Genomic DNA, 25,562 nt, shown 5'->3' with positions numbered 1-25,562 from the left:
CTTCTTATGTCCAATGGGCAAACTATCCAAATTTAATTTAAAGTCTACTTCTCGTTCTAGTAGTTTTATATGTGAATCAATACATTCAGATGTTTAGGGTTCTGCCTCTATTTTATCATTATTAGGCCATCATTGTTTCATTGTGTTTGTTGATGAATACGCTGGTTTTAGTTGGATTTATTGCTTAGAAAATAAAATTAATGTCCATTATGTGTTTTTGGAGTTTTATGCCAAGATAGTTCGTGAGTTTAATGTCAAAGTTTTAAAAAAATTATTCTGACTTTCAGGGACAATACCAGAAATTATGCCCCTTCCTTTCTCAAAATGGCATTTTGCGCAAATTGGCTTGTCTATTTATAGAGCCGATAAAAATGATATTTTAAGTAATTTTAATTCTTAAATCTTTTGGTTATAAAGTCATTTATGTGTTGTTAATTTGGTTAGGAGAGAGAAAACTCCAAAAATGGTGATTCTGAAAAAATAGTGCAATTATACCATTAATATTGGCATCCAAGACCAAATTTACTCATAATATTGACAAGTTGGGCCAATTGCAGAAATTATTTATCAAATTGTATTCTTGGTCATAAATCTTATCATTTACAATTCACATGTGCGTCATTTTATCACTTATTAATAACAGATCGCAAACATATGATTAAACTTGAATTTTTTTTAAGAAAAAATAAAAAAATACACTGTATTTTGCACGAGTTGAACAAAAAAAATCAAATATTTCATCGAATTTAAAAATATTAATCTTCAATTCTATTATTAAATCACAAAAATTATGATTTTTTTTTAGAATCAACTTACATGCAATTGGTACAAAATATCTGTATTTTATAATAATGTATGAAATTGACTCAATTTGCCAATATTATGGATAAAATGGCTCTTAGCTGCCAATATTATGGGGTAAAATTGCATAATTTTAGACATTAATGATAAAATTGCTTCTGGTTATAAATGTTAGAGGTATTTTTGTACCTTATCCCGAAATAAAATTATTTTTGACTTACAACAATAGAAATATTTTCCTAGTTTATCTTATTTATCTAATTTGGAATGAAAAAAAAAGAAAAAGAAAAATGAACATGTTTTATTATTGAATTAATTGAAATTAAGACAGGTTTATAATTGTGTGAAATTATATTATATTTGTCCATCATTGTCCAACCAACTCCTATAAAAGTCCAATGACTCTCTTGGCTTGTATTCAGGAACTGTATGTCCTGCACCCTGCATTAATTAATTAATTAATTAATTAATTAATTAATTAATTAATTAAACAAGTTTATTTAGTAATTAGCAGTTTAATTATATATATATATAGATTATGAAGTTAAAAAAGTAATTAATATTTATTAAATAAAATCAATAGATATATGCATTTGCAGAATATTTCAAACCTTGATGGTTAGAAAAGTGAGGTTATAATCATATCCTTGCAAGTACCTGCAATATTTAAATAATTAAAGATAAATAAATTTGATTATTATAATAAAAAAATAGGGAAAAGTAAAAAAAAATAATGCATGTGGTTTGTTTTTAAAAGTTTGCAGATAGAGGTCTGTGGTATGATTTAATTTACAAAATAAGGTATTTCATATTACACTGTTAAGTTCTGATTACAACCAACAACATTTTTATCTTGAAATTTTTTTTTTTCTTACATATCAACAAAACAAGGTCCTTCTCCCAAAATGAAGCTCCCTAAATCGAACCATAAATCATATGGTGGAAATTTTACGTTTTTTTACGGTTTATGAACTAAAATTGATATTGACATTCATTTTACACAACTGCAGTTTAATTTTTTAGTATGTGTTTTGTCAATATGTAAATGTAATTAAAAAAATAAAATAAAAAATTTCCTGATTTACATAAGAACATAACAATATAACATGAAATACCTTATTTTGTAAATTAAATCATACAACAACCCTCTATTTGCAAACTTTTAAACCACAGACATCTGTTTACAAATAAAGCAAACCACAAGCATTATTTTTGTACTTTATCCTAAAAAATATACCTAATTTTAATAAGAATTTAATTATAAGTGCTAATTCCAAAAAATAACTTTACGGATGGGATGCATGCGGGTTTTTTGTTGCAAAAAGAGGACAGAAGTCAACCTTTAGCAAAACCAAAGGTTTTTAGGTTGGCACTATCAATTTGACCATTAATGACATCAAAATAGAAAATTTCAAGAATTGATGATATATTAAACAACTTTAATTCTTCAAATTTTTAGTTTCAATGCCATTTAAGGTTGTTTGATTAAAGGAGAAAAAATTAATTTCTAGAGAGAGAGCATTGAAAATTCCATGGTAAATGTGGTATTAAACAAATTTAATTTTTGGAGTTTTCTATTTTAAGGTCATCAACGGTCAAGTATATATATATATATATATATATATATAGATAAGTCATTTGTTTTACTAGCAACGATGAATGTTATCGTCTTTTTGCAATAAAAAATCTACAGGCATCCATATGCAAATTAGTGAAACCAAAACGGTTTTTTTAATTATCTCTAACTATAATTAGAGAACCCCGAGAGCGGTCGCAGGGAACCACACACTACATGAGAGGCGGGTAGATACACTATGCGTGGTCGCAAGGAACCACACCATGCATGAGAGGCGGGTATATATCTAGAAAAAGGTCGGGAGGGAGTTTAAGTACCCGCTGTCGAATTTTTTTATTGAATATTATGGGGCTTTAATTATTTAGGGTAATGATACCCAGAAAAAAAAATGAAACATCTATAAACAATAAAACACTCCCTATAAATGAATCTTAAATCCATCACTCATAAGAGGGTGGTTCCTTCTGCCTTCGGTATATAAAAAAGTTATGTCCTAGTTAAAACTAAAAATACGTCGTTTTGGCTTAACTAGGGAAAAAATGAATAGATTGATAAGTCCTCTAATTTGCTCGTATTCTTCCTATGCAGTTAAGGATGTAAACAGGGCATGACAGAGTGATGATTACATTCTTCATCCTTGTTCCCCAACCAACCTATCGCTTTCCACACCCCATAACGTAAACTGCACAATTAGGTCCCCGTCCTGCCCTTCGACGAATCCATGTCCGTATGGGGATCCCATTTCCCCGTTTCATTATATTTCTTTTTTTATATATACATTACTTTATTTTTCTCTATCTTCTTAACATATGACAAACACATCAAATAAATACACAACCATAAAAATAAGTTTGAGTTTGAGTTGGTGGACAATATATATATATATATATATAGAGGAGAGATCAGGTATGATACATTTCTTATGGTGTGACAAGCCTTATTTTGTGACAATGACATATTTTATAATAAACCAGGGGAATGTCGCAAATTTATAAATAAAAGGAAAGAGAAAATTATTTTATTTCTTTTCTTTAAAATGCATTTTCCCGAATTTTTCAACCTCGTTTTTTAAAAAATTTTATACCGTTGGACTCGTCTTAATTAGACGGTCATTTTAAGATCCCAGAAGCTCAGGTAAAAAAAATTTTGGTGAATAGAATCCGGCGATTTGTTTTTCTGTGAGACAAAAAATACCCAAAAAAATTTCAAAAAATTACAGAAAATGTAAAACATTATTCTGAGAAACTTTAATTCCTGACTCAAAGTGAGATTCCTTACGGTTTAGTCCCAAATCAACGGAATCCGGCGATTAGGTGGGCGTTTTCCGGCGAGAAAACAGAAAGTACCCAGAAAATTCTCAAAAAAATTCCAGAAAATGTAAAACATTATTTTGAGAAACTTTAATTCTTGGGTCAAAGCATGATTTCTTACAGTTTAGTCCCAATAAAATAATTTCCTTAATTTTATCCATTTTATATGCTTCAACAATTTATTGGGTCAAAACCGTAAGAAATCTCGTTTTAAGCCAAGAATTAAAGTTTCTTAAAATGGTGTTTTACATCTTTTAGAATTTTTTAATAATTTTCTGGACACTTTTTGGTCTTGACTTTCAGCACTATGTGTTGCAATATTTTGTTGGAATAATATAACAATTTTGTTGGAACAATATAACTATTATGTTGGAACAATATAATTATTTTGTTGGAATAATATAAAAATTAGAATTATTTTCTAAATAATATAAGTAATATAAATTTGAAGATACTATATTAAATACTAAGAAACAAAAATGAAATTGAAGACATAGATAATAAAATTGATTTGTAACAATTGGTAAACTGATTTATTATGTTGGAACAATATAAGTATTATGCTGGAATAATAGGACTATTTTGTTGAAAAAATTGGTACGCTGATTTATTCTGTTCGAACAAATGATACACTGATTTGGAACAATTTCGTACACTGTCGGAACAATATAAGTAGGATAAAAAACGTGCCCAGAAAATTATCAAAAAAATTCAAAAAATGTAAGACATCATTTTAAGAAACTTTAATTCTTGGCTCAAAATGAGATTCCTTACGGTTTTGACCCAATAAATTGTTGAAGCATGTCAAATGGATAAAATTAAGAAACAAGTTTTATTGGGACTAAACCGTAATAAATCTCCATTTGTTCCAAGAATTAAAGTTTCTCAGAATAATGTTTTACATTTTCTGGAATTTTTTTAGTATTTTCTGAGTGCTTTTTTTTCGCCAGAAAACGCCCACCCGTATTCCGTTCACCGGAATTTTTTTTACTTGATCTTTAGGGATCTTAAAATGACCGTCTAATTTAGACGAGTCTAATAGTATAAAATTTTTCGAAAAACGAGGTTAGAAATGTCGGGAAAATGTATTTTAAAGAAAAGAAATAAAATAATTTTCTCTATCCTCTCTTTCCTTTTTATTTACAAATTTGCCACATTGCCCTTTTCCATTATCATCAAAACTATGTAGTTTTGTTATGTCACACAATAAGCTCATTGTCACACTGGATCTCACCCATATATATATATATATATATATATATAGGGGAGGGATCAAGTGAGAACCTCCTCTTAGGTGAGAACCACTAAAACTATGTAGTTTTGAGTCTAAAAATTAAAAAAAAAAACGCTGCTGCCATATATATATATGTATATATATATATAGGGGTGAGATCCAGTGAGAACCTCCTCTTAGGTGAGAACCACTAAAACTACGTAGTTTTGAGTCTAAAAATTAAAAAAAAAACGCTGCTGCCATGGGGGTTCGAACCTTAGACCCCTTTGTTTACACTCCAAAATACTTACCACTGAACCAATTACTTTCCTTATGTGTTATGTGCCGCGCTGATTAATATACCATCGCACTGTAGCTTTCATTGTTTTTTTTTTGTTTGGTAGAAAAGGAAAAGAAAAACGAATAACAACAAACTACCCAGGAATTAGCCTAGGGAAGCTAACCCCAATCCTATCTTCTAAGAGAAGATGAGAGATGAAACTAGGGGAAACAGGAAGGGTAGTAACGCCTAACGTCCCTTCATGGCCCGCCGCCGCCAAGCGATCAGCAACACGATTCTGCTCTCTAAAAATGTGTCTGAACTCTACGAACTCAAAGGAGGAGCAAAGCCTTATAATAGCTTTGATGAGGTTGCGACTGTTAAGACCCATAGAATGATTCTCAGAAATCATTTTGATTGCTTCCAAATTATCAGACTCTACAGAGAGCCTCTTAACATCCAGCCTTTTAGCAAGATTGATTCCAGTAAGAATAGCCCAGAGCTCCGCAGAAAAGGAAGAACCCAACCCTAAATTCTGGGAGAACCCAGAAAGCCAGACGCCCCCTACATCTCTAAGCACACCTCCAGCCGCAATCTTACCGTTACTGAGGCAGGAACCATCAGTATTCAGCTTCACAACCCCCTCTCTTGGCCTGCTCCATCCCACGAGATGGACATCACAACACTGAGAGGCTCTGGCAAGGGACTCTCCTTTGAAACTATCGATAATAGAGAAAAGTTTTTTCGAGAAGAAATCAGCTAAGTTTGTCATAAAAACAGTTTTATCTCCAAAAATCTCCTCGTTTCTCCATTTCCAAACTTGGTGACAGATAATAGCAAAGAAAATGTCACCATGCTCCATGTATGGAAGCAACTTTCCTCTAACACCATCAGAGAACCAGTCGACCTCAGAATGTGCCATGAAGGAAGAGAAAATATGGTGTGGGAGAATTTTCCTCCAAACCTCTTTACTATTAGAGCAATCTCTAAGAGCATGGCACAAAGTCTCAACATGGCCTCTGCATCTACTGCAAGCTCCAGAATCAGCCAAGTGCCTTCTGTGCCTATCCGAATTAGTAAGAAGCCTGTCCTTAACGTCCAGCCACAGGAAACTCCTAATACGGAAAGGAACTTTAAGGGTCCAAATCGACTTCCACACATCCGAGGGAGGATCAGATCTAAAGAGAGAGAAAGCTTCAAAGGCCGATTTGCAAGAATAAACTCCATTGTTAGTCAGCGCCCAACAGTGCCTATCCAAGTCTTCCTCTTGATTACTCACCTTCACTCCCCGCATTCTAAGAAGAGTCTCAAGGCTAAAGAAAGTATCAAACTTTGACCAGATCCAGTCCCCTTCCGAGTCAACCACATCGGCAATCCTCCAGTTGCGTATATCACTAGGCGGGGGTAGCTTTCATTGTTTAATATTTGACGCATGCACTTATTAATAGAAAAAATTAAGAAACAAGTTTTATTGGGACTAAACCGTAATAAATCTCCATTTGTTCCAAGAATTAAAGTTTCTCAGAATAATGTTTTACATTTTCTGGAATTTTTTTAGTATTTTCTGGGTGCTTTTTTTTCGCCAGAAAACGCCCACCCGTATTCCGTTCACCGGAATTTTTTTTACTTGATCTTTAGGGATCTTAAAATGACCGTCTAATTTAGACGAGTCTAATAGTATAAAAATTTTCGAAAAACGAGGTTAGAAATGTCGGGAAAATGTATTTTAAAGAAAAGAAATAAAATAATTTTCTCTATCCTCTCTTTCCTTTTATTTACAAATTTGCCACATTGCCCTTTTCCATTATCATCAAAACTATGTAGTTTTGTTATGTCACACAATAAGCTCATTGTCACACTGGATCTCACCCATATATATATATATATATATATATATATATATATATATAGGAGAGGGATCAAGTGAGAACCTCCTCTTAGGTGAGAACCACTAAAACTATGTAGTTTTGAGTCTAAAAATTAAAAAAAAAAACGCTGCTGCCATATATATATATATGTATATATATATATAGGGGTGAGATCCAGTGAGAACCTCCTCTTAGGTGAGAACCACTAAAACTACGTAGTTTTGAGTCTAAAAATTAAAAAAAAAACGCTGCTGCCATGGGGGTTCGAACCTTGGACCCCTTTGTTTACACTCCAAAATACTTACCACTGAACCAATTACTTTCCTTGTGTGTTATGTGCCGCGCTGATTAATATACCATCGCACTGTAGCTTTCATTGTTTAATATTTGACGCATGCACTTATTAATAGAAAAAAAAGAAATGTGCATAATAATGAATTATTAATAGAAAAAATTCAAAAACATGCTCCAATTTCTTATTTATTTAATTCCTTTATATTTTGTAATTTATGTTATATAAGAAAATATTTTTTTTAAACATACGTTATAACATATAATTTAACTTTTTTTTGAAACAACATATATTTTAACTTTTAAAACACGAACTATGAAGTTTAGAACATACGTTATGTTTTTTAGAACATGTGTTATGTTTTTTCGAACATGAGTTATAAATTATATTTTTGGAACAAATGAAAAAACGATCCAAATATCTACTGATTTTTTTAGAACATTATACTTAATTTTTGGAACACAAACTACAAACTTTAGAACATACGTTATGTTTTTTAGAACATACGTTATGTTTTTTAGAACATGAGTTATAAATTATATTTTTGGAACAAATGAAAAAACAATCCAGATATCTACTGATTTTTTTAGAACATTATTATACTTAATTTTTGGAGCACAAACTATAAACTTTAGAACATACGTTATGTTTTTTAGAACATACGTTATGTTATTTAGAATATGAGTTATAAATTATATTATAGAACAAATGTAAAAATTGTCCATATATTTACTGTTTTTTTAAACATTATACTTAATTTTTAGAACACAAATTATAAAGTTAAGAACACATGTAACAATATTTAGAACATCGTCATTAACATTTTAAAACATAAATATGGAGATAAATAAGAAATTAGAGCATGTTCTTGGATTTTTTTCTATTAATAATTCATTATTATGCACGTTTCTTTTTTTTTCTATTAATAATTCATTATAATGCATATTTAATCGATATTAATAAGTGCATGCGTCAAATATTAAACAATAGAAGCTAGAAGTGCAGTGGTATATTAATCAGCGCGCGACATAACACATAAGAAAAGTAATTAGGTCAGTGGTAAGTAATATGGAGTGTAAACAAAGGGTCTAAAGTTTGAACCCCCATATATATATATATTAAATGGGAAATTAATTGAAGAATCTGTGGGGATCTCCGTGGGGGCAATATTAGGGACCGGTATGGGGATCCTCACGGGGCGGTTATACTTATTCCCATTCCTGCCAGTCGAGAACAAATCAATCCTGGTCTCCACCCTGCAGAGATTCTAATCGGAGATTTTCTATCCCCGATGGGACGGATTCTTGACGGGAATAAGGAAACCCCACCCTACCTGCAACAAAGAAAAAGGAGCAGGTTGCTCCTCCTTGTCCCTCATTGCATGTCCTGCCACACCGACGATCAGTGGTGGAGCCAGAATCAAATAATCAGGGGATCGATGAAAATTTAGTAAGGAATACAAAAATTTTTGGGGATTAAGAATCACGACGGACTATCCATTGCAATTTCCATATGCGATGATAAATTTTGTTGTAAAATTCTAGAAATAACCAAAGTACCGACAGAATGTTTATGTTCATCGCTAAATATAATAATTTTTTTTTTGCTATTTTCTCCACGAAATCAAAGGCTCACGAGGGGTTCGTAGTCCGCCCCTATTGACAATCAAGCTCCAATAAAGTAAGTAAATTTGTATCTTCGGACATGAATTTCTGACTCCGCCACTGATTATAATTAATAAAAGAATTGAATTTGAAAATGAAAATAAAAATTACTTACCCAGCAACTTGATCATTAGAAATCCAAGACCTCCATTCATCAACTATCTTATAGCCAAGTGATCTAGTCCATGCTTGAGTCCCAGTATATGGCACACACATATCATGGTCTCCACTGCAATTAATATAAATTGAAATGCATAATTAATTTCTCACAACTCTACATATTTAATTAATTTCGGGGTTTTAGACGAATTCGATTAATCAGTTCGAGATTACTCAGACATTTTTTTAGTTAGTTGTTTTAAAATGTAAATAAAATTAGAGCTGTAAATGAGCTGAGCCGCTCATGAACGGCTCAGTATTCTGCTCAATTAATGCTCGAGTGTGTTTGGCTCAATTTATAAATGGTCCAAGTTTGAGTATGACAAAACTCGGGTCGAAAACTCGCAAGCAAAATTATAGATTTATGAAAATTTGAGTATAATGTTTATGAACATTCTTGTGAGCAAGCTTAATTTGGTTATTATTTTAATAATAGTATTTTTATAAAGCGGAAATATAAAACAACGTAGTTTTTTTTTTTTTGTAAATCTTAGTTTTGTAGGTATCAAAACTATGCAGTTCATGAACAAAAATAACGAGTTGCTTGTGAGCAAAGCTTGTGAACAAAGTTGCGAGAGCAGAATGTTGAGCTCGAGCTCGTCAATTTTGTAATGAGTCGAGCGCACACAGGCCAAATTTTGGCTCTAGGGCTGTAAGCGAGCCAAGCTGAGCCGAGCTTTGGTTTGCTCATACTCGGCTCGTCAGAAAATTGACGAGTTCGAGCTCAACATTCTGTTTGTGAGTTGTTAAAGAAGTGCTCACGAGCAAGTCGCTAATCTACTCATGAATTTCACTCGCGAACAACTCACTAATCATATTGATTTGAAATTTCTTTAACACAATTGAAACTTACAAAACTAAAATTCACACAAAACAACGTTGTTTTACATTTCCTCCTTTATATAAATACTATTATTAAAAAAAATAATCGAACCATGTTTGCTCATAAACGTGCTCATCAACATTATAATTAAACTTGTTCATGAACCTATAACTAATCGAGCCTGATCACAAGCTTCCACTTGAGTTTCACCCTGCTCAAACTCGGCTCGTTTATAAGTCGAGCCGAACACGAGCAAGTTTTTATCGAACCGAACACTAAGCTGCTCATGAGCAGTTCAGCTCATTTACAACCCTATTTAGCTCGACTCGGTTCGATTACAGTCCTAAATAAAATCAGGTTTTTGTCTTCATGTTTCAAAGATCAAAAGACAATATAGAGTATAAAAAATAATTACCCATCAATTTAATTTTTTTAGTTGAATAATTAAATAATAATAATAATAATAATAATAATGAAAATACCTGTAAATAAGTGCTCTATAGCCTTGAGTAGTTAAGTTGATGTGGTAAGGAAGCATACTTCCAGAGCTGAATCTTGCATAGCTAATTCTACCTGAGCATAATTCCCATTTTCCTGCTATTGCTACCTATTTCCATAAAAAAAAAAAATAGTAATAATATTTTTTATTGAAATTAATTTCAAAATAAATACCTATATTTATAGAATTTTCAAATAGGTTATAAAAAAACATTTATAACGTTGCTAATCAAGAGTAATTTTTTATCTCTAATGTCATACGTAAAAAAAAAAATACTCATAGTTACTGAGTTTGGTCGTTGTCACAACATGATCATTAAACTTTAAAATAATACAACAAAATCACTAAAATTTTCTCCGGACACAATAAAATCATTATTATTGTTTACTGTCCACATGACGCTGGATGATGATGTGAATGCTAGTCAAAAGAACTCCTTTGACAATTGTCTACTAGGTATGATAATTTTTCCACGTGGTGCCACGTGGAAAAATCATCCTACGTGGCATACAATTAGCATAAGGGTTCCTTTGATTAGTGTCCATGTCACCATCCCGGTGCCATTTGGACAATAAAACGGTAATAATGATTTTATTGTGATCAGGATCAAACTTTAGTGATTTTATTGTACTACTTTAAAGTGTAATGACCATACCGTCGGAACAACCAAATTTCAGTGACCATGGATGCTTACTATTTCAGTATATAGGTCAAGAGATAAGTTAGACAAGTTTAGACATCGTAAAAAAAACTCAAATATTTGTTTACGTGTTATACACTAATTACATATCAGTTGGTTACAAAAACAAGAGTTTTGATTTTTTTTTACGATTTCAATATATAGGTCAAGATATGAAATGTTTTTAAAAATCAACATAACATTTGTCTTTTTTTTATAGTCCACACGTGCAGAAACGTGATAATTAGGAATTCGGATGAAACGAGACATACACAATCACGACGCCAAGGATATACATATGTATGTCTTTGATCCGTTACTGATGAGTGATAACAATGACACGCATGTGGAGTTGAATGATAGGATTCATGACTAGAGAGAGCTCCGTTAAAATGTCTAAAATTGGTTCAGCTTGTCAACATTAATCTTTTCAATTGTATCGTTTTTTATATATTGGAAGTAAAATTGTTGTTAATGGGCAACAATATACACATTTTTGTACCTTATCCCGATAAATAAGCTAAATGATTTCAAAATAAATAGCTAATTTATAGAATTTTTATTGATTTACTTACTGGCTGAGCATGAATTGCTTTCCTTACAGATTCATCATTTAGCCACGCAGTAGCAACTTCATCATCCTGAAATAAATAAATGGCACAACCATAAATTTGATTTAATAATACACGAATTTTGATCCGGGGAGGAATTACATGAGTCAGAGGGTCCATCGACCCCGACTCAAGAGAAAATAACGAAAAATTAATTTACCGATAGACACTCCGTCAGTAAACATAAAAATTCCACCCAAAATTTCATTACTTACAAATTTTGTCTCAAATTCAACGGTGCGGAAGAAATTAGCGATGGAGTTTCACCCATGTTGGTCGTAGTTATACTTTTTTAACACTTGCAAATCGTATCGAAAAGGGTTTGGATAATCTAATAAAATTGGAGCAGGTACGCAGAAACATCCATCCCGCAACTATTCGTAGATTTGAATAGCTAAATTGTTTATTGTATAGAAAATTAATTTGGCAAAACAGTATGAGCGACTAAATTGAACCTTTACCCGTCGCGAAAAGAATAGGAAAGTAGAAGACTTACAAAGCACATAACACTGCCATATTGGTCGGCGAGTTCAGGCCACAAAGTACCGGGTTGAAGTTGACCTTTAAGGGGCCAAGCACGTCCGAACATTCTCTTTCGAACTTTCATCGGCTTTTCAGTTTCCCCTAATTTCTGAAAACTCGGAGGCAAGGTTGTGTTTCTTTCTCCGTTTTTGTATGCATTTGGGCTATGGTAACACGGTTCCAATATGTCATAAATGTTTAGTCCATCCAAAGCCTGATTAATTCAACACAAATATATATATTAAACATAATTAATTGTAGGACCCTCGATTTAGGGGAAAATTATTAGCAACACCAGTCAGATTGCGCCATGTGGCACAAAATCTCAAATTGCGCCACATGACACAATTTGAGCGGGATGTTAGCAACACCCGGTGTTGCTAATAAAACCTCCAATTTAGGGGGAGAAATCACTACAAAAGAAAATGCTTTTACTGTATCGTAGACGGTTAACGGTCGGTAAAATATTAGCGACGATTTATGAAACCGTCGGAAGTGTTATTATCGCTACCGTTATTATTATTACCGACGGTTTTACTAGGGCGTCAAGTTAAAGACAAAAATAGAATTTCTATTTGTCGCTAAATGTATAACTTCCATCAGTAATTCCTTTCTTTTCGGAATTTGTAGCGGATGTAATATAATTTATTACGGAAATATCCGTCCTTAATGCTTTTTGTAATTTTGAACATGTTTTCGTCCACTAACTCTAGTCTTATTTGTTTTGGATCAACCGTACTATCTCTTATATTGGCGGGGCTAGAGAAGAGTTTCTCGGAGTGCAATTGCAGACTCTTAGACCCTTAGAGTGAACTACTTATCCAAGATACATTTCGATAGTCGGGAATGCATCACACTATCCGTAACAAATATATATAGAGAAGTTAATTAGGATACTCTCACCGTTCCTTTTTACTGGCCGCTTTTCACAAAATTTCAAATTCCTTTATATTTATCGTTTTGAATTTCCATTGAAATTTATTATTCTTTTTCCAATTTTACCCGTATATTTTCATTCCATAATTATTAATGTTATTAGAATACCCAAATCGCAAATCAAGAGTAATATAGTCTTTAATAATTTAATTTTATCGTAAAGTTAAGATTGATTATACTCTTTAATCCTACCGAAAATAACAAAAGCGACAAAGTAAAATGAAACCGATCAGAGAGAATCAATTCGAACTAAATTCAAATACAAATTTTACCTCGTAAACTTTGTCGATGCTATTGGAGCAATTATCATTTGTGCCATTTCCATAGCAATTAGCTTGAACATCCTGAAAATTTTATTATTCTTAATTAGTTAAATCAATTAAACAAAATTTTCGGAATAAAAACAACAATTCAAACATATTGAAATTTGGGTCCGTCCATAACGAGTTTTAGCATGGATCCCACCCAACGGTGTAGGCTAATCATGTGGACCATGTGGATATAATAAGAATAAGATCGTATCCTTAATTAAGTTTATATCTACATGGTATTGGACCGGGGTGTTACAAAGTTGGTCGGGGTAGAATAAGATTTTATTTCTATATAGGATAAGTTTTTATCCTTTCATCACTTTAATAACCGTATAAAATTTCGAAATATAAGAAGGTACTTTTTACAAGTTGTACGGATTCCGAATTCTTGAGTTTTAAGGTTTTCTCTCATGCTCCCGAAACTATATCAATTATGCTCTTATTAGTTCGTGGATGGACATATTCTCCCTCATCATTTGGCGTGGTTGATACATGTTCATTAACACGAGAACCGTTCCAAATTCTAAAAGTAAATTACATCCATGACCTTTTAACTTCGCTTTTATGTTCATTACGAAGTAGGGAAGCTCCCTTTGATGTAGCTTGCCTTACAAGATGAAAGGCTGACCTGGATTTTAAAGTCGTCCATTATTATAGCTCCTGAACTTTGTACTTTACTAGTATTATGACCCTTTTACTTTTGACCAAGTCAAAATGATCGATACCGATCTCAAAATGAAAACTCTAAGTTGTAAAATTGCTTACAACCATATTTTCTTTGCAATCAGTGTTTCGATTTTTTAAATCACCATTTCCGGAGCCTTCTCTTTCTAAATAACCACTTTCTCTTTCATAACCAAACACCACATAAATGACCTCAAACTCAAAAAGTTTAAGAGTTAAAGTTGTAGCGAGTACATTTTTCGACAGAAAGAGCTTTTGCAACGCATATTCTGCGGTGAACTTTGCGGCGATTTTTGAATTCACCACTAAAAGCTTTTGTGGCAAAATTTAAACATTTAGTCGAAAACGTTTCCCCACAAAAATCATGTTTTGTAGTAAATGGATGTTAACTACTATTGGAGTGGTCATCTTAAAAGGGACTTAAAGTACAAAGTTTAACGGTTGTTATATTCGATTTTAAAGTTCAGGGACTATAATGAAAGTAAGAGCAAAGTTGAGGGTCATATGTGTAATTTACCCAAATTCTATATGTTTTCCTTATATTTTTTTATTTATATGTAGATTAATTTTTTTTAAGATTATAATAATTAAAATCCATTAATTTACATAATATATAATATACCTCATAAATATTATTTGAGATAAGTCCCATTCCATGTGCAAAAGGAACAAGGGAGATTAGCTCATCTTCAAAAGTAGAATCAGTAACTCCATTTCCTATCAAGTAACCCTGTTTTAATTTAATTAATTAAAATTAATTAATCCTTAATTAATAATCAAATTATTTCAGAAAAATAATTATAAGAAAATAAATAAATAAATAACCTTGAAATTGAGAACAGGTTGTACACCAGCCTTTATTCCTGCAGGAAAAATGGATAATAAAAAAAAACATATAGGGATAAAAGTTTCCGCTGCGAATTTCTGACACGACAACAGAGATAATCCACTCAATACAACTTGTTTGGCACTGTTATTTTTCAAAAAGCATAATTTTTGTCGTTTTAAAAATCAAGCTCCTGATCGATTATTTTTCCACATCAAACCTTTGATTATTCATTATGTTATGGATATAGTCTTTATTTAACTTTTTCACGTCGTTAGGGCGACATACATCGTTAGCGCGATTCAGCCTGTTGACGTGGACAAATACAAATAATAGTTTGGTGACTAGGAAAGGTATAGAGTAAAATGTAAAAAGAAATTACAGAAAACGATTTCCGTCTCTCCTATTTCGCGATTTCCAACATCAGAATCACTAAATCGATCTTCCCCCCTAACACTAAAATTCATTTCCAGCAGGTTCTTCCAAACTTGATTACAGTTTGGAAGAACCTACTGGAAATCGATTTATGTAATTGCTTTTTACTTTTTACTCTCTCTCACCCTATTAAAAAAACTTATTTTTTTTATTTGTCCACAGAGAAGTGAAAATGCCCACATTAGCAAGTCCAATCCCTTAATGTCGCGTGTCCTTCAAACTCGATGGAAAAGTAAAATAAGGACCGATGCATAACAAAATCAATAATTAATGGCTCAATGTGGAAAGATAATTGATCAAGATGCTTAATCCTTAAAACAGACAAATCCTTAAAACGGACAAACAGACAAATCTTAGGGGCTTAATTATTTTATTTTTTTTGCCTATTATTTTTGTTGTATTTATGTATATCGTATATAATCAGGTGTAATATAGAGAACATATAACACGATTATGACATGATAAACATTTTTATATAGAGAGAGAAACGATTTGGGTTTATTAGGTCGTAATTGTGCTTTATTATCTATATATTTTATATAATTAAATGCACAAAAAATGTAATCGTCTCATACATGTCGTGTTAGTTGAATTATCTATATAAATAGTATTATCGTGTTAGAAATTATCACCGAGTAAACTATATTATATTATATTTTATAAATATGTACCTACCTTGTACTACATTGAAAGAAAGAGTTGGGACATAAATTCCAGCATAAGATTCTCCAGAAATGTAAAATGGATTTTTCAGAAACTCTGGGTATAATTCAAACCACTGCAATTTCAAAAAATAAAATAAAATAAATAATAATTATAATAAAAACTATTAAAAAATTGGAATAATTAAATGAGAAATTCAGTTTTTTATTTAATTTAATTTAATTTAAAAAAAGTACCTCGAGAAGGAAAGAATGAGTATCAGCAGCAGTATGCCAATCATCAGTTTGATAATTACTTGAATTATTTGAGTAAGAAAGGCCAACCCCACAAGGAGAATCTAAATATATTATATTTGAAACCTGCACAATAATAATTATTTCACCAAAATTAATTAATTAAATCAAATTAATTTACAGTAAAACCTCTATATAGAAATAATCTATATTTTGTTATAAAAAAAACTCGGTCCCAATTTGGTAATAACATCTATGACCAAACTCTATTTAGTAATAACATCTCAATTGTTATACAAATAACCCGGTCTCAAATGTATTCCCATATAGAGGTTTTACTGTACTACTATTTTATAATATAAATAGTAACACTCGGCCCATTTGTTAATGGGAAATATCGTGTTTTGAAAAAAATTAGGTATGAGAATTTTTTTTGTTGGAAAATAAATGGCTACAACATCGGTAAACGAGATGAAGTGGTAGGTGGTTACTATTTTTAAAAGTGTAAGAAGAAATCGAGTAGGATTTCAAAAGTTTAGAAAAATGTTTTTTAGGGGTTATTTGTTTGCTACTTTTCATGCTAATGTTTGTCTTTTCACTTCCAAATAGAGAGTCTTAGGTGTTTAGTTAATAACCACCTGTTTGCCTTTTACATCTGAAAAGTAGCATTTTACTCTGCTTTTTGGAAAAGCAGTTTTTTCCAACAGCAAACAATAAACAATAGGTAAAACAAACGGACCTTTACTCTTTTCAAAAGGATAAAACATTTTCTTCACTTATTTCATACATTTTCGTGTTGACTAATTTAAAATTTCCTGTTAACTTATTTTACTAAACAAACAAACACCGAAAAATCAGGAAAATATTTTCATGCACAAAATTTTCCTACAAACAAATAGAGGCTTAGACAGTGACGGAACGGGAATAAATACCTCGGGTCCGTGGACAAAAATTTAGTAAGAATATATAGATTTTTATGGGATTAAGAACTAGTAACGGATTAATCCGTACTGACATGTCACAATTTATGTATACATTTTTATGGGGGCCTCATTGGGGCATTCACCAAGTTTTGTATGACGGAGTATCTGGGGTTCTCAACTAATCATTAAAAAAAGGAGTCAGATGGAAAATTGGAAATGGTCAATCAATAAACGTGTGGAGTGAGAGATGGTTACGTAATGAGGATGATGGCTATATACGAACCCCTATGGTGGAAGGGTTGGAGTATTTGAAAGTTAATGATTTGTTTATCCATAATTCCAGGGATTGGGATGAAGAGCTGTTGGAGGAAATTTTCGAGCATAGAGATATTACAGAAATTCATAAACTGACCGTTGGTACGTTGAGTAGTGAGGATCGGTTAATATGGAAATTCCATTCTTCGGGACGCTACACAGTGAAAAGTGCTTACCGATTAGCTAAAACGATGGAAGCAGGTGAAAGATTTCATGTTCAGGGAGCCTGGAAAAAATTATGGTATGCTGAAATTCCACAAAAGGTCCGGCATTTTGGTTGGCAATTAGCACGCAATTGTCTCCCAACGCGTGTGAATCTTCAATTTCGTGGGCTACATGTATATAGTAATTGTGTGATATGTAACGAACCTTGGGAGGATGGATGACATCTTTTTATTGAATGTGTAGGAGCTATAAGAGTGTGGAAGAAGGCGGGACTTCTGGAACGAATTAATGCGGAGGCGGCAGTGGCTGGGAACCTAACAGCATGGTTTCATAATATGATTAGAGCAGCACCGGAACAAATTGTAAAAACATTTTTGATGCACCTCTGGATTTTATGGCAGACTAGAAATACCCGTCTTTGGCAGTATGAAATTCGCACAACAGATCAAATAGTGGCTCAAGCTTGCACAATGTTTAATGATTGGTCAGAAGCAAATGCCTTGAGGAATCGGACTGGTACGGGAGAACAGTGAATCGGAAATACAGTAGCAGGAAATATTTCATCTGCTGGTTGCATGGCTTGGCACCTGCCATCGGAAGAATTTCTCTCGTGTTGTGTTGATGCCGCATGCTTTAACGCTGATGGTCGTGCAGGGATGGGAGCAGCAGTACGAGATGCAAATGGACAGTTTGTAATGGGGAGATGTGCGGGTTTGTTATGTTGTCCGACAACACGAGAATGTGAGGCCGAAGCTCTATTACATGCTATGCAATGGCTAGAAGCTGATGGAATAAGAAATGTGGTTTTCGAATCTGATGCTAAACAAGTGATTGATGCAATTAATTCTAGCTCTGTTGATGATTCTGAATTTGGGAATAGAATTACTCAAATACGATCGATTCTAACATCAAATGACTCTTACTCAGTCAATTGGATACATCGGCAAGCGAATGGGATGACACATGTGTTAGCACAGTCTTCTCGTTTATCCACTTGCCCTTCTTTTTTTAATTTATTACCGAGTTATGTTTCTGATTCATTGTTACAATTTTGTCATGATTTGGCTCATTAATCCATTGTTTTTTTTATTCAAAAAAAAAAATGAAATTTCAGAGTTTTGGAGAATTATCTAATAATTTGAATTATCTCAAACTAAACAAATCATTATTTTAAATATATTTTAAGGATCAAGGTTTATAAACTAAAGATGTAGGATATATTTTTTTAGGAGTTTTTAGGAGTTTTTATATTAAGCACTCGGTTTTTCATCACTCGGAAGACCTCTAATTCATAAATCCTAAACCCTAGATAATATATCTTAAATTCTTAATATATAAACTTTAATTCTTAAAATATATTAAAAACAATGATTTTATTAGTTTGCATATGACTTGATATAATTTATAGATAAGTTTTTTTGATATAATTGTAGATAAGTTTTTAAAATTGAATTAAATCTCCCTATAATTTTTTAGATAGAAAGCCCAAAAATAATTACCTTGGACCAACTAAATGGATTGAGATGCAATGTTGGGAAGCTATCTTGCTGTGGGCCTTTTTCATAATTGAATGGGCCTGCAATATTTTTAGGAAATTTTGATAATATCCAAACATAAATAATTAGAAATAATAACCCAATTATTTACAAAAAATAAATAAATTATATTTATGGCCTATTTAAAATTGTATTATTATAATTTTTAAAGTTTGGAACATTGTATTATTAGAACATTAAAGTTCAAATTGATGAAAATTAATTTTTTTTGGATAACTGTAACTACATTATTCGCTTTTTTTTTATCCATTTCACGTAAATATTATCATACACCTATTTTACCCTCGTATATAAAGAAAGAGTTGGAGAAAAATAAATAAAAATAAAATAGTGTAAAGAAGAAATTATACGAGGATAAAATAAATTTTGACCATAATTTATTGTGACAGATAAAAAAATAATATAGTTATCTTTATCTAAATTATCATTTCGTTAAATTTTATAATGGATGTAGTATTTTTTATAACACCCGTTTGGTTCTCTTTTTGTAGTTTCTTTTTTAATATTTTACTCCAAATAGAAAATAAATGAAATGTTTGGTTAGAATAATTAAACAGCGGCTTATAATTATTTATTTAGAAAGAAAATCTGCTACATCTAACAACTACTAGTAACGATAAACAACAATAACAAATAGTAACACCAACGATATTCAAACATGTCCTAAGTAAAAAAAAAGGAAATTCAAAAACCACGCTGTTAATTGCGCTATAATTTCAAAACCATGAATACATTTTACCCTAAAAAAAATCAAATTGCAAAAAAAAAAAAAATTGCATTAAAAACTAAATAATAATAATAATAATAATAATAAAGATATAAATATAGAAAATAATACCATGTTCATAAACAAAACCGTCAAAACTGGAGCAGCCAGGACCACCATTGAGCCATAAAACCACGGGATCTTGCGATGGGTTTCTCTCTGAAACTATGAAATAGTAGAATAGGTTCTTCTCATCGAAGCCTACATACCTACATACAGTGGTGGAGCCAAAATTTCATATTAGGAGTGGTTAATTTCTGTTCTATATGAAGAAAAAAATTTACATCCAACAGAGGGAGAAGGTCGACAAAAGCAAAAAGCAAAGTAAAAAAAAAAGCGTCCAACAAAGAAGAAAAGATGAGGGTAATTTTGGCAGAGGCAATACCCTACTAAGGGTCTCATCGGAGCAGGGAGCTCTGGCCTCGCCAATGGGTTGCCTCCGCCACTGCCTAGATACCGCTTCCAATTTTTCTTTTTTCTCAATACAATTTACATTTAAAAAGTATAAAATATAATTTATTAACATTAATATATAATGTTTACATACAATAATTAATATTAGGCCAGTCTAGCCTATTTTATAAATCTCAAGTCTGGTATAAAAATATATAGGCGACCTGGACTGAAGCTATTGTCATTTTGTTTGAGCTAAGCCTGATTCATTAGAGACGGGCCTCAACATATACTCGATCTCGAGAATATGTATACACAAAAATACAGGGTGCATATTCAAGATAAAGTTACAGGGGGATAAAATTATAAAAGGGATTGTTGATTAGGCTGAGCTTGGGGCTAGCCGAGGATTTTGACAGGGCCAACATCCTTTATCCACAATACTAAAATGTATTTTTGGGTTGGCTGAAGGGCCGAGGCTGCTCTTCCAGCCATAGTGTCAGTCCGCCCCTGCAAAAGTATGAAATGTGTGTAATACTATCTCTAGTATGAAATGGATTTTAAAGCTCAAATCCAGTACAGTCCGAATCTGCCTAAATTAAGAGCAATTGGTTGGACTTGAGCTAAGCATTTTTAAGCGAACACATGTTGGTCCCACACGACCCCAACCCAACCCGACTCATGAATATATGCTTACCCTCCATAGTGTTTAGAAGGGAGAGTTCCATTGAAACCAGGGACATATGTGATGAGATCATTTTCTGGAGCTGCTTCAATTATGATTATTGCTGCAAATAACAAAAAATAACAAATTGAGAGAAAAATCAATTTTATTTTTTCCATAACTCCCATTTTATGTTATAGAAATTTTATTAATGTGTTTAAATAGAAGAAAGAACAAAGAAAATGACAAATTGAGTAATTTGTTATAAATCTATGGAGTTTTCAATGTATTTTGTCGTATGGTGATATTGAGAAAATTATTATATGTTATATATTAACAAGAAATTAGCATTGTAACCAGAAATTTACTTTAAAATTAAAGGCTAAAAATTTAAAAATAAAAATAAAAGACGAAGTCATCCTTTATGTAATTATTCCATTCATAAAAAAAAAAAATAGGGTAATTAATTTATTAGTCCCTATATTTTGACAAAATACACTATTTAGTTCCTATATTTTAAAAAACACATGGTAAGGTTTCTAACCTTTTTCTCAGTGAACTGTTTAGTCCTTCCGTCTGTTTGTTAGATTTTTTACTGTTTATGACTTCGGAAATGACTAAATTACCTTTTACTATTTACCTTCAAACTTCAGAAGAGGAAATCCAATTTAGAAGAAGAAGCTATTTATATGGAGAACAAGAAAAAGAACAGACCCAATGCTTACGAATTTGAACGATTAAGAAGAAAATCAAGAAGAAGAACACTCAAAGTTGATTTCAGATGCATTAGAGTTTAAAGGAAATGAAAATAAATGAAAAGAATAACGCAAATCCAAATTGACTAACAGAATCTTCATGAGAGTCTAACGGCAGGGACTAAACAGTTCACCAAGAAAAACGTTAGGGACTAAACAGTTCACCGAGAAAAACATTAGGGACTAAACAGTTCACCAAGAAAAACGTTAGGGACTAAACAGTTCACCGAGAAAAACATTAGGGACTAAACAGTTCACCAAGAAAAACGTTAGGGACTAAACAGTTCACCGAGAACATTAGGGACTTTACCGTGTATTTTTGAAAATACAGGGACTAATAAATTAATTACCCTAAAAAATAATAGTATATCTTGATAAAAAATAATAGTATATCTCGATATAAATAATTAAAAAATGGATTAATTACAAGTAGTGTTCTATGGTTAGATAGATTTGTAGATGAGTACATGTGGTATTTTCCTTTACCAACACAATCATGTTGTGGCAAAATTTTACATTTTTTTCACTTTGCCAAATTTGGCCGATAACGACATCACAATGAAAATTTTCAAGAATTAAAGTTGTTTAGTATCATATTTGCTATAGAACCATATTTTTATTTTTCAAAATCATTATTTTTTGAGTTTTCTCTCTCTAAACATTAACTTACTCTCTCATAAAAAAAACATCACCTGAATAACCTCAAACCTAAAAAGTTGAAGAATTAAAGTTGCTTAAAATATCATTTAACTCTTGAAATTTTTTATTTTGAGGTCGTTATCGGCCAAATTTGACAAAGTAAAAAAAATGCAAAATTTTACAAACCAGAGAATTGAGTTTGTAATGAAAAATACTACATGCATCCATCTGTAAATCCGTGTAATCACAGAGCATCCACTTATAATTAACTCTATTTTAATTTCAATTGCTAGAGTGGCACAAATGGAATAAAATAAGTTTTACCATTAAAAAAACAAATTAATAATGAGATTGAAATTAATTAAAAGGGTTTCTTATTCATTTGTGTTTGTCTTAAGATAATCAACAACAAAATACAAACAAATCAAAGGTAATAATCAAGTCATAAATTATAATGGCAGGCCATTGTGAAACTATTTGCACAACAACATAATAAGTTTGACTTTGGGAAATTTGTACTTTTCATCCCAGCTAGGTTGACACTTGCATCCAGAACAGGTCTATAGGAAATTTAGGGTTAGAATACTCACTGATTGCTGAAAAACGACAAAAATTCTATGGAAGATGTGTATGGGTTTTTTTTTTTTTTTTTGTAAAAAATACTCCAAAAAGGATTAATTTAACATCTATAAATCAAAAGAAATCACAACAAGCACTCTCTATCAATGATTTGAGGATGCGTCACTGGTTACACCCATATTTTAATTGGACCGATTTTATAATTAATTAATTCATAGTTACTTAAATGATTTATTGGTTATTATATTAATTATTAAGTAATTATTTGATTAATTATAATTAATTAGTTTATTGAGTTAGTTATGTGAAAATAAGAGTAAAAGTTAACAGAAAAAGTTTGGAGAAAATAGCACGTGAGAGTCGGTTGTGGGTGACTGGCAAAAGCTTGGGAGCAATTTTGATCATGGGGAAACTTTCATATACGTGAATCATGGGGCAATCGATTTTTTGGCTTGACAACTGCAATATAAAAGGGAGAGAGCGCGTCAAAAAATGGGTACAACAAAATCAGACTGCAGTCAGTTCGACCGAACAAGCTATTATCACTAAAGAAGCGGGCTTTAAAGCGGTTAAAATTTAGCAATTTGTCTATAATGAACGTTTGTTGGAATGCCAACATTCGATCATTGGATGTATTACTCTGGCAAAAGGAGAATCATCCCGAAGCATACCGATTTAAGATTAAAATTGAAACAAAATTTGGAATCGTTCTATGGATTGGAAACTAATTTCTTGGGCAGGGATTTTATCACATTATTGTGCCATCTGTCGACACACTTCATAAGGTTTGGAGTCATGAGGCTCTCCAACTTAAGCCAGGTATCCTGCGCTTCTAAGCATGGTCTCCCAGCTTTAATCCAGACACCCATAAATCCACAACGGCTCAAGTTAGGGTAAGATTTTATAACTTGCCTTGAGAATTTTGGGATAAATGTATCATTGCAAGTATAGCTAGGGTAGTTGGGTTACCTCTCTAATTTGATAGGAATACGGTGGAAGGAGAATTTAGACATTATGCTCGGGTTTTAATTGATGTTGATCTCTCGAAGGAAATACAGTACCATTATGGGTTGATACAGATTCTGTCATTCAGTGGGTCCATCTGGAGTATGAGAAACTCCCGAAACTTTGCACTATCTGTCATTCATCAGACATACGACTATTGCATGTCGACGGAATCTAGGGAAAGATACATAGAAAACTGTTGGTACAGGTCAGCATGAGGGTAAGCAACAGTACGATTCTAGGGCTCGTTCTCAGTCTCGCCGAGTTCAAACAAGGAAGCAGCCTTCTAACCTAAGTAATCCTGAAATTTCCCATAAGGTTCAGGGATGCACTGATAACATGTTTCAGCTGGTTTTGCATTCGGTTGTACATAAATTATAGTCAGCACCTCTACCATATGGTATCCGACAGGGGACTAATTACTGTGACACGAATGAGGACCCATCAGGCTCTTCAAGGTCAGATAATGCATCTATTGCCGAACTATTAGTAGAATTTCCTCCTAAGAAAACAACAATTCATATTTGTTCTAATATCCCTGCAATAGAAGGTCGGGCGAGGGATTTTTTTTCAAAGTTTCCCGAGTGGGACATCTCACTGCCTCTGAATTTCCTCTGCAAATCGCAATTTGTCGGCCTCAAGTCAATTTCCCAGCAGCTGCACTCTTCGTCTCCGGTGCATCCAACTGAGGTGACTACGGTTACTCCGGTTTTGCAGCTAACATCCATTGAGTCGGAGAGCTCTTGGATGCAGGTTGTGTGGAAGAAAAAAACCAAAAATACAAGTCAGTAGTCAGATGCTCGAGCCAAACAGACGAGTGATAAGGCCAAAATATACCTAAATTAGCATTCATAAATATGTTAAATTTCATGTAAAATATATATTAATTATTTTATTTTGAAAAGATTTCACATTGGTATTTATTGTTTGTGTGCAAGGTGTTAATTATTTGGAAAAAGCTAAATAGGAGCAAAAATGGATTAGAAATGAGTGAGAAATCAAGCTTTCAGTGAAAATCACGTACGAGAATTGGAAGTCACGTCTAAGAATTGAAACAAATTAAAGAGGAAAAGAAGAGTCTCTGTCACTGTCAAGATTCTGAAAATCTCGACAAGGACGCGCACAGCAGCAAGAGAGGAGCCTCCTCCTTCCATTCTCCCCCCTGTCACTGCCGAGATTCTACGTTTATTTCTCCAAACGACGCATCATTTCATCCAGATAGAGGCAACTCTTCACCAACGGACACGTCTCTCCAACGTACCTTTTGGAAGATTATAAATAGAGGAAGAATTCAGAGTTTAATTGTTACAAAATTGTTACAAAAAACATAAATAGTTAGAAATACAAGTTATAGATTTTATTATTTACATTAAGGCTTACCCAAGTCGAGTTTATACTTCGTAGACAATCGATAGAT

At 32.3% G+C, this 25,562-nt stretch overlaps 1 protein-coding gene across 1 annotated transcript; it reads right to left on the bottom strand.

The window, feature by feature from the left end:
- Nucleotides 1-1,155: 1,155 nt before the first annotated feature.
- Nucleotides 1,156-21,346, bottom strand: LOC136229652 (serine carboxypeptidase 1-like). The gene is made up of 14 exons (XM_066018567.1): nucleotides 21,201-21,346; nucleotides 20,183-20,319; nucleotides 19,288-19,364; nucleotides 16,389-16,511; nucleotides 16,165-16,267; nucleotides 15,054-15,091; nucleotides 14,851-14,958; nucleotides 13,506-13,577; nucleotides 12,272-12,511; nucleotides 11,740-11,805; nucleotides 10,469-10,593; nucleotides 9,120-9,233; nucleotides 1,413-1,458; nucleotides 1,156-1,242 (listed from the first exon to the last, which is right to left on the bottom strand). The coding sequence occupies exons 1-14, from the start codon at nucleotides 21,344-21,346 to the stop codon at nucleotides 1,156-1,158; spliced, it is 1,482 nt and encodes a 493-aa protein (XP_065874639.1).
- Nucleotides 21,347-25,562: the final 4,216 nt, after the last annotated feature.

This window comes from Euphorbia lathyris, chromosome 5, assembly GCF_963576675.1.
Source record: "Euphorbia lathyris chromosome 5, ddEupLath1.1, whole genome shotgun sequence".
Taxonomy (NCBI): Eukaryota; Viridiplantae; Streptophyta; class Magnoliopsida; order Malpighiales; family Euphorbiaceae; genus Euphorbia; species Euphorbia lathyris.
This window is presented reverse-complemented; position numbering and strand designations above follow the sequence as displayed.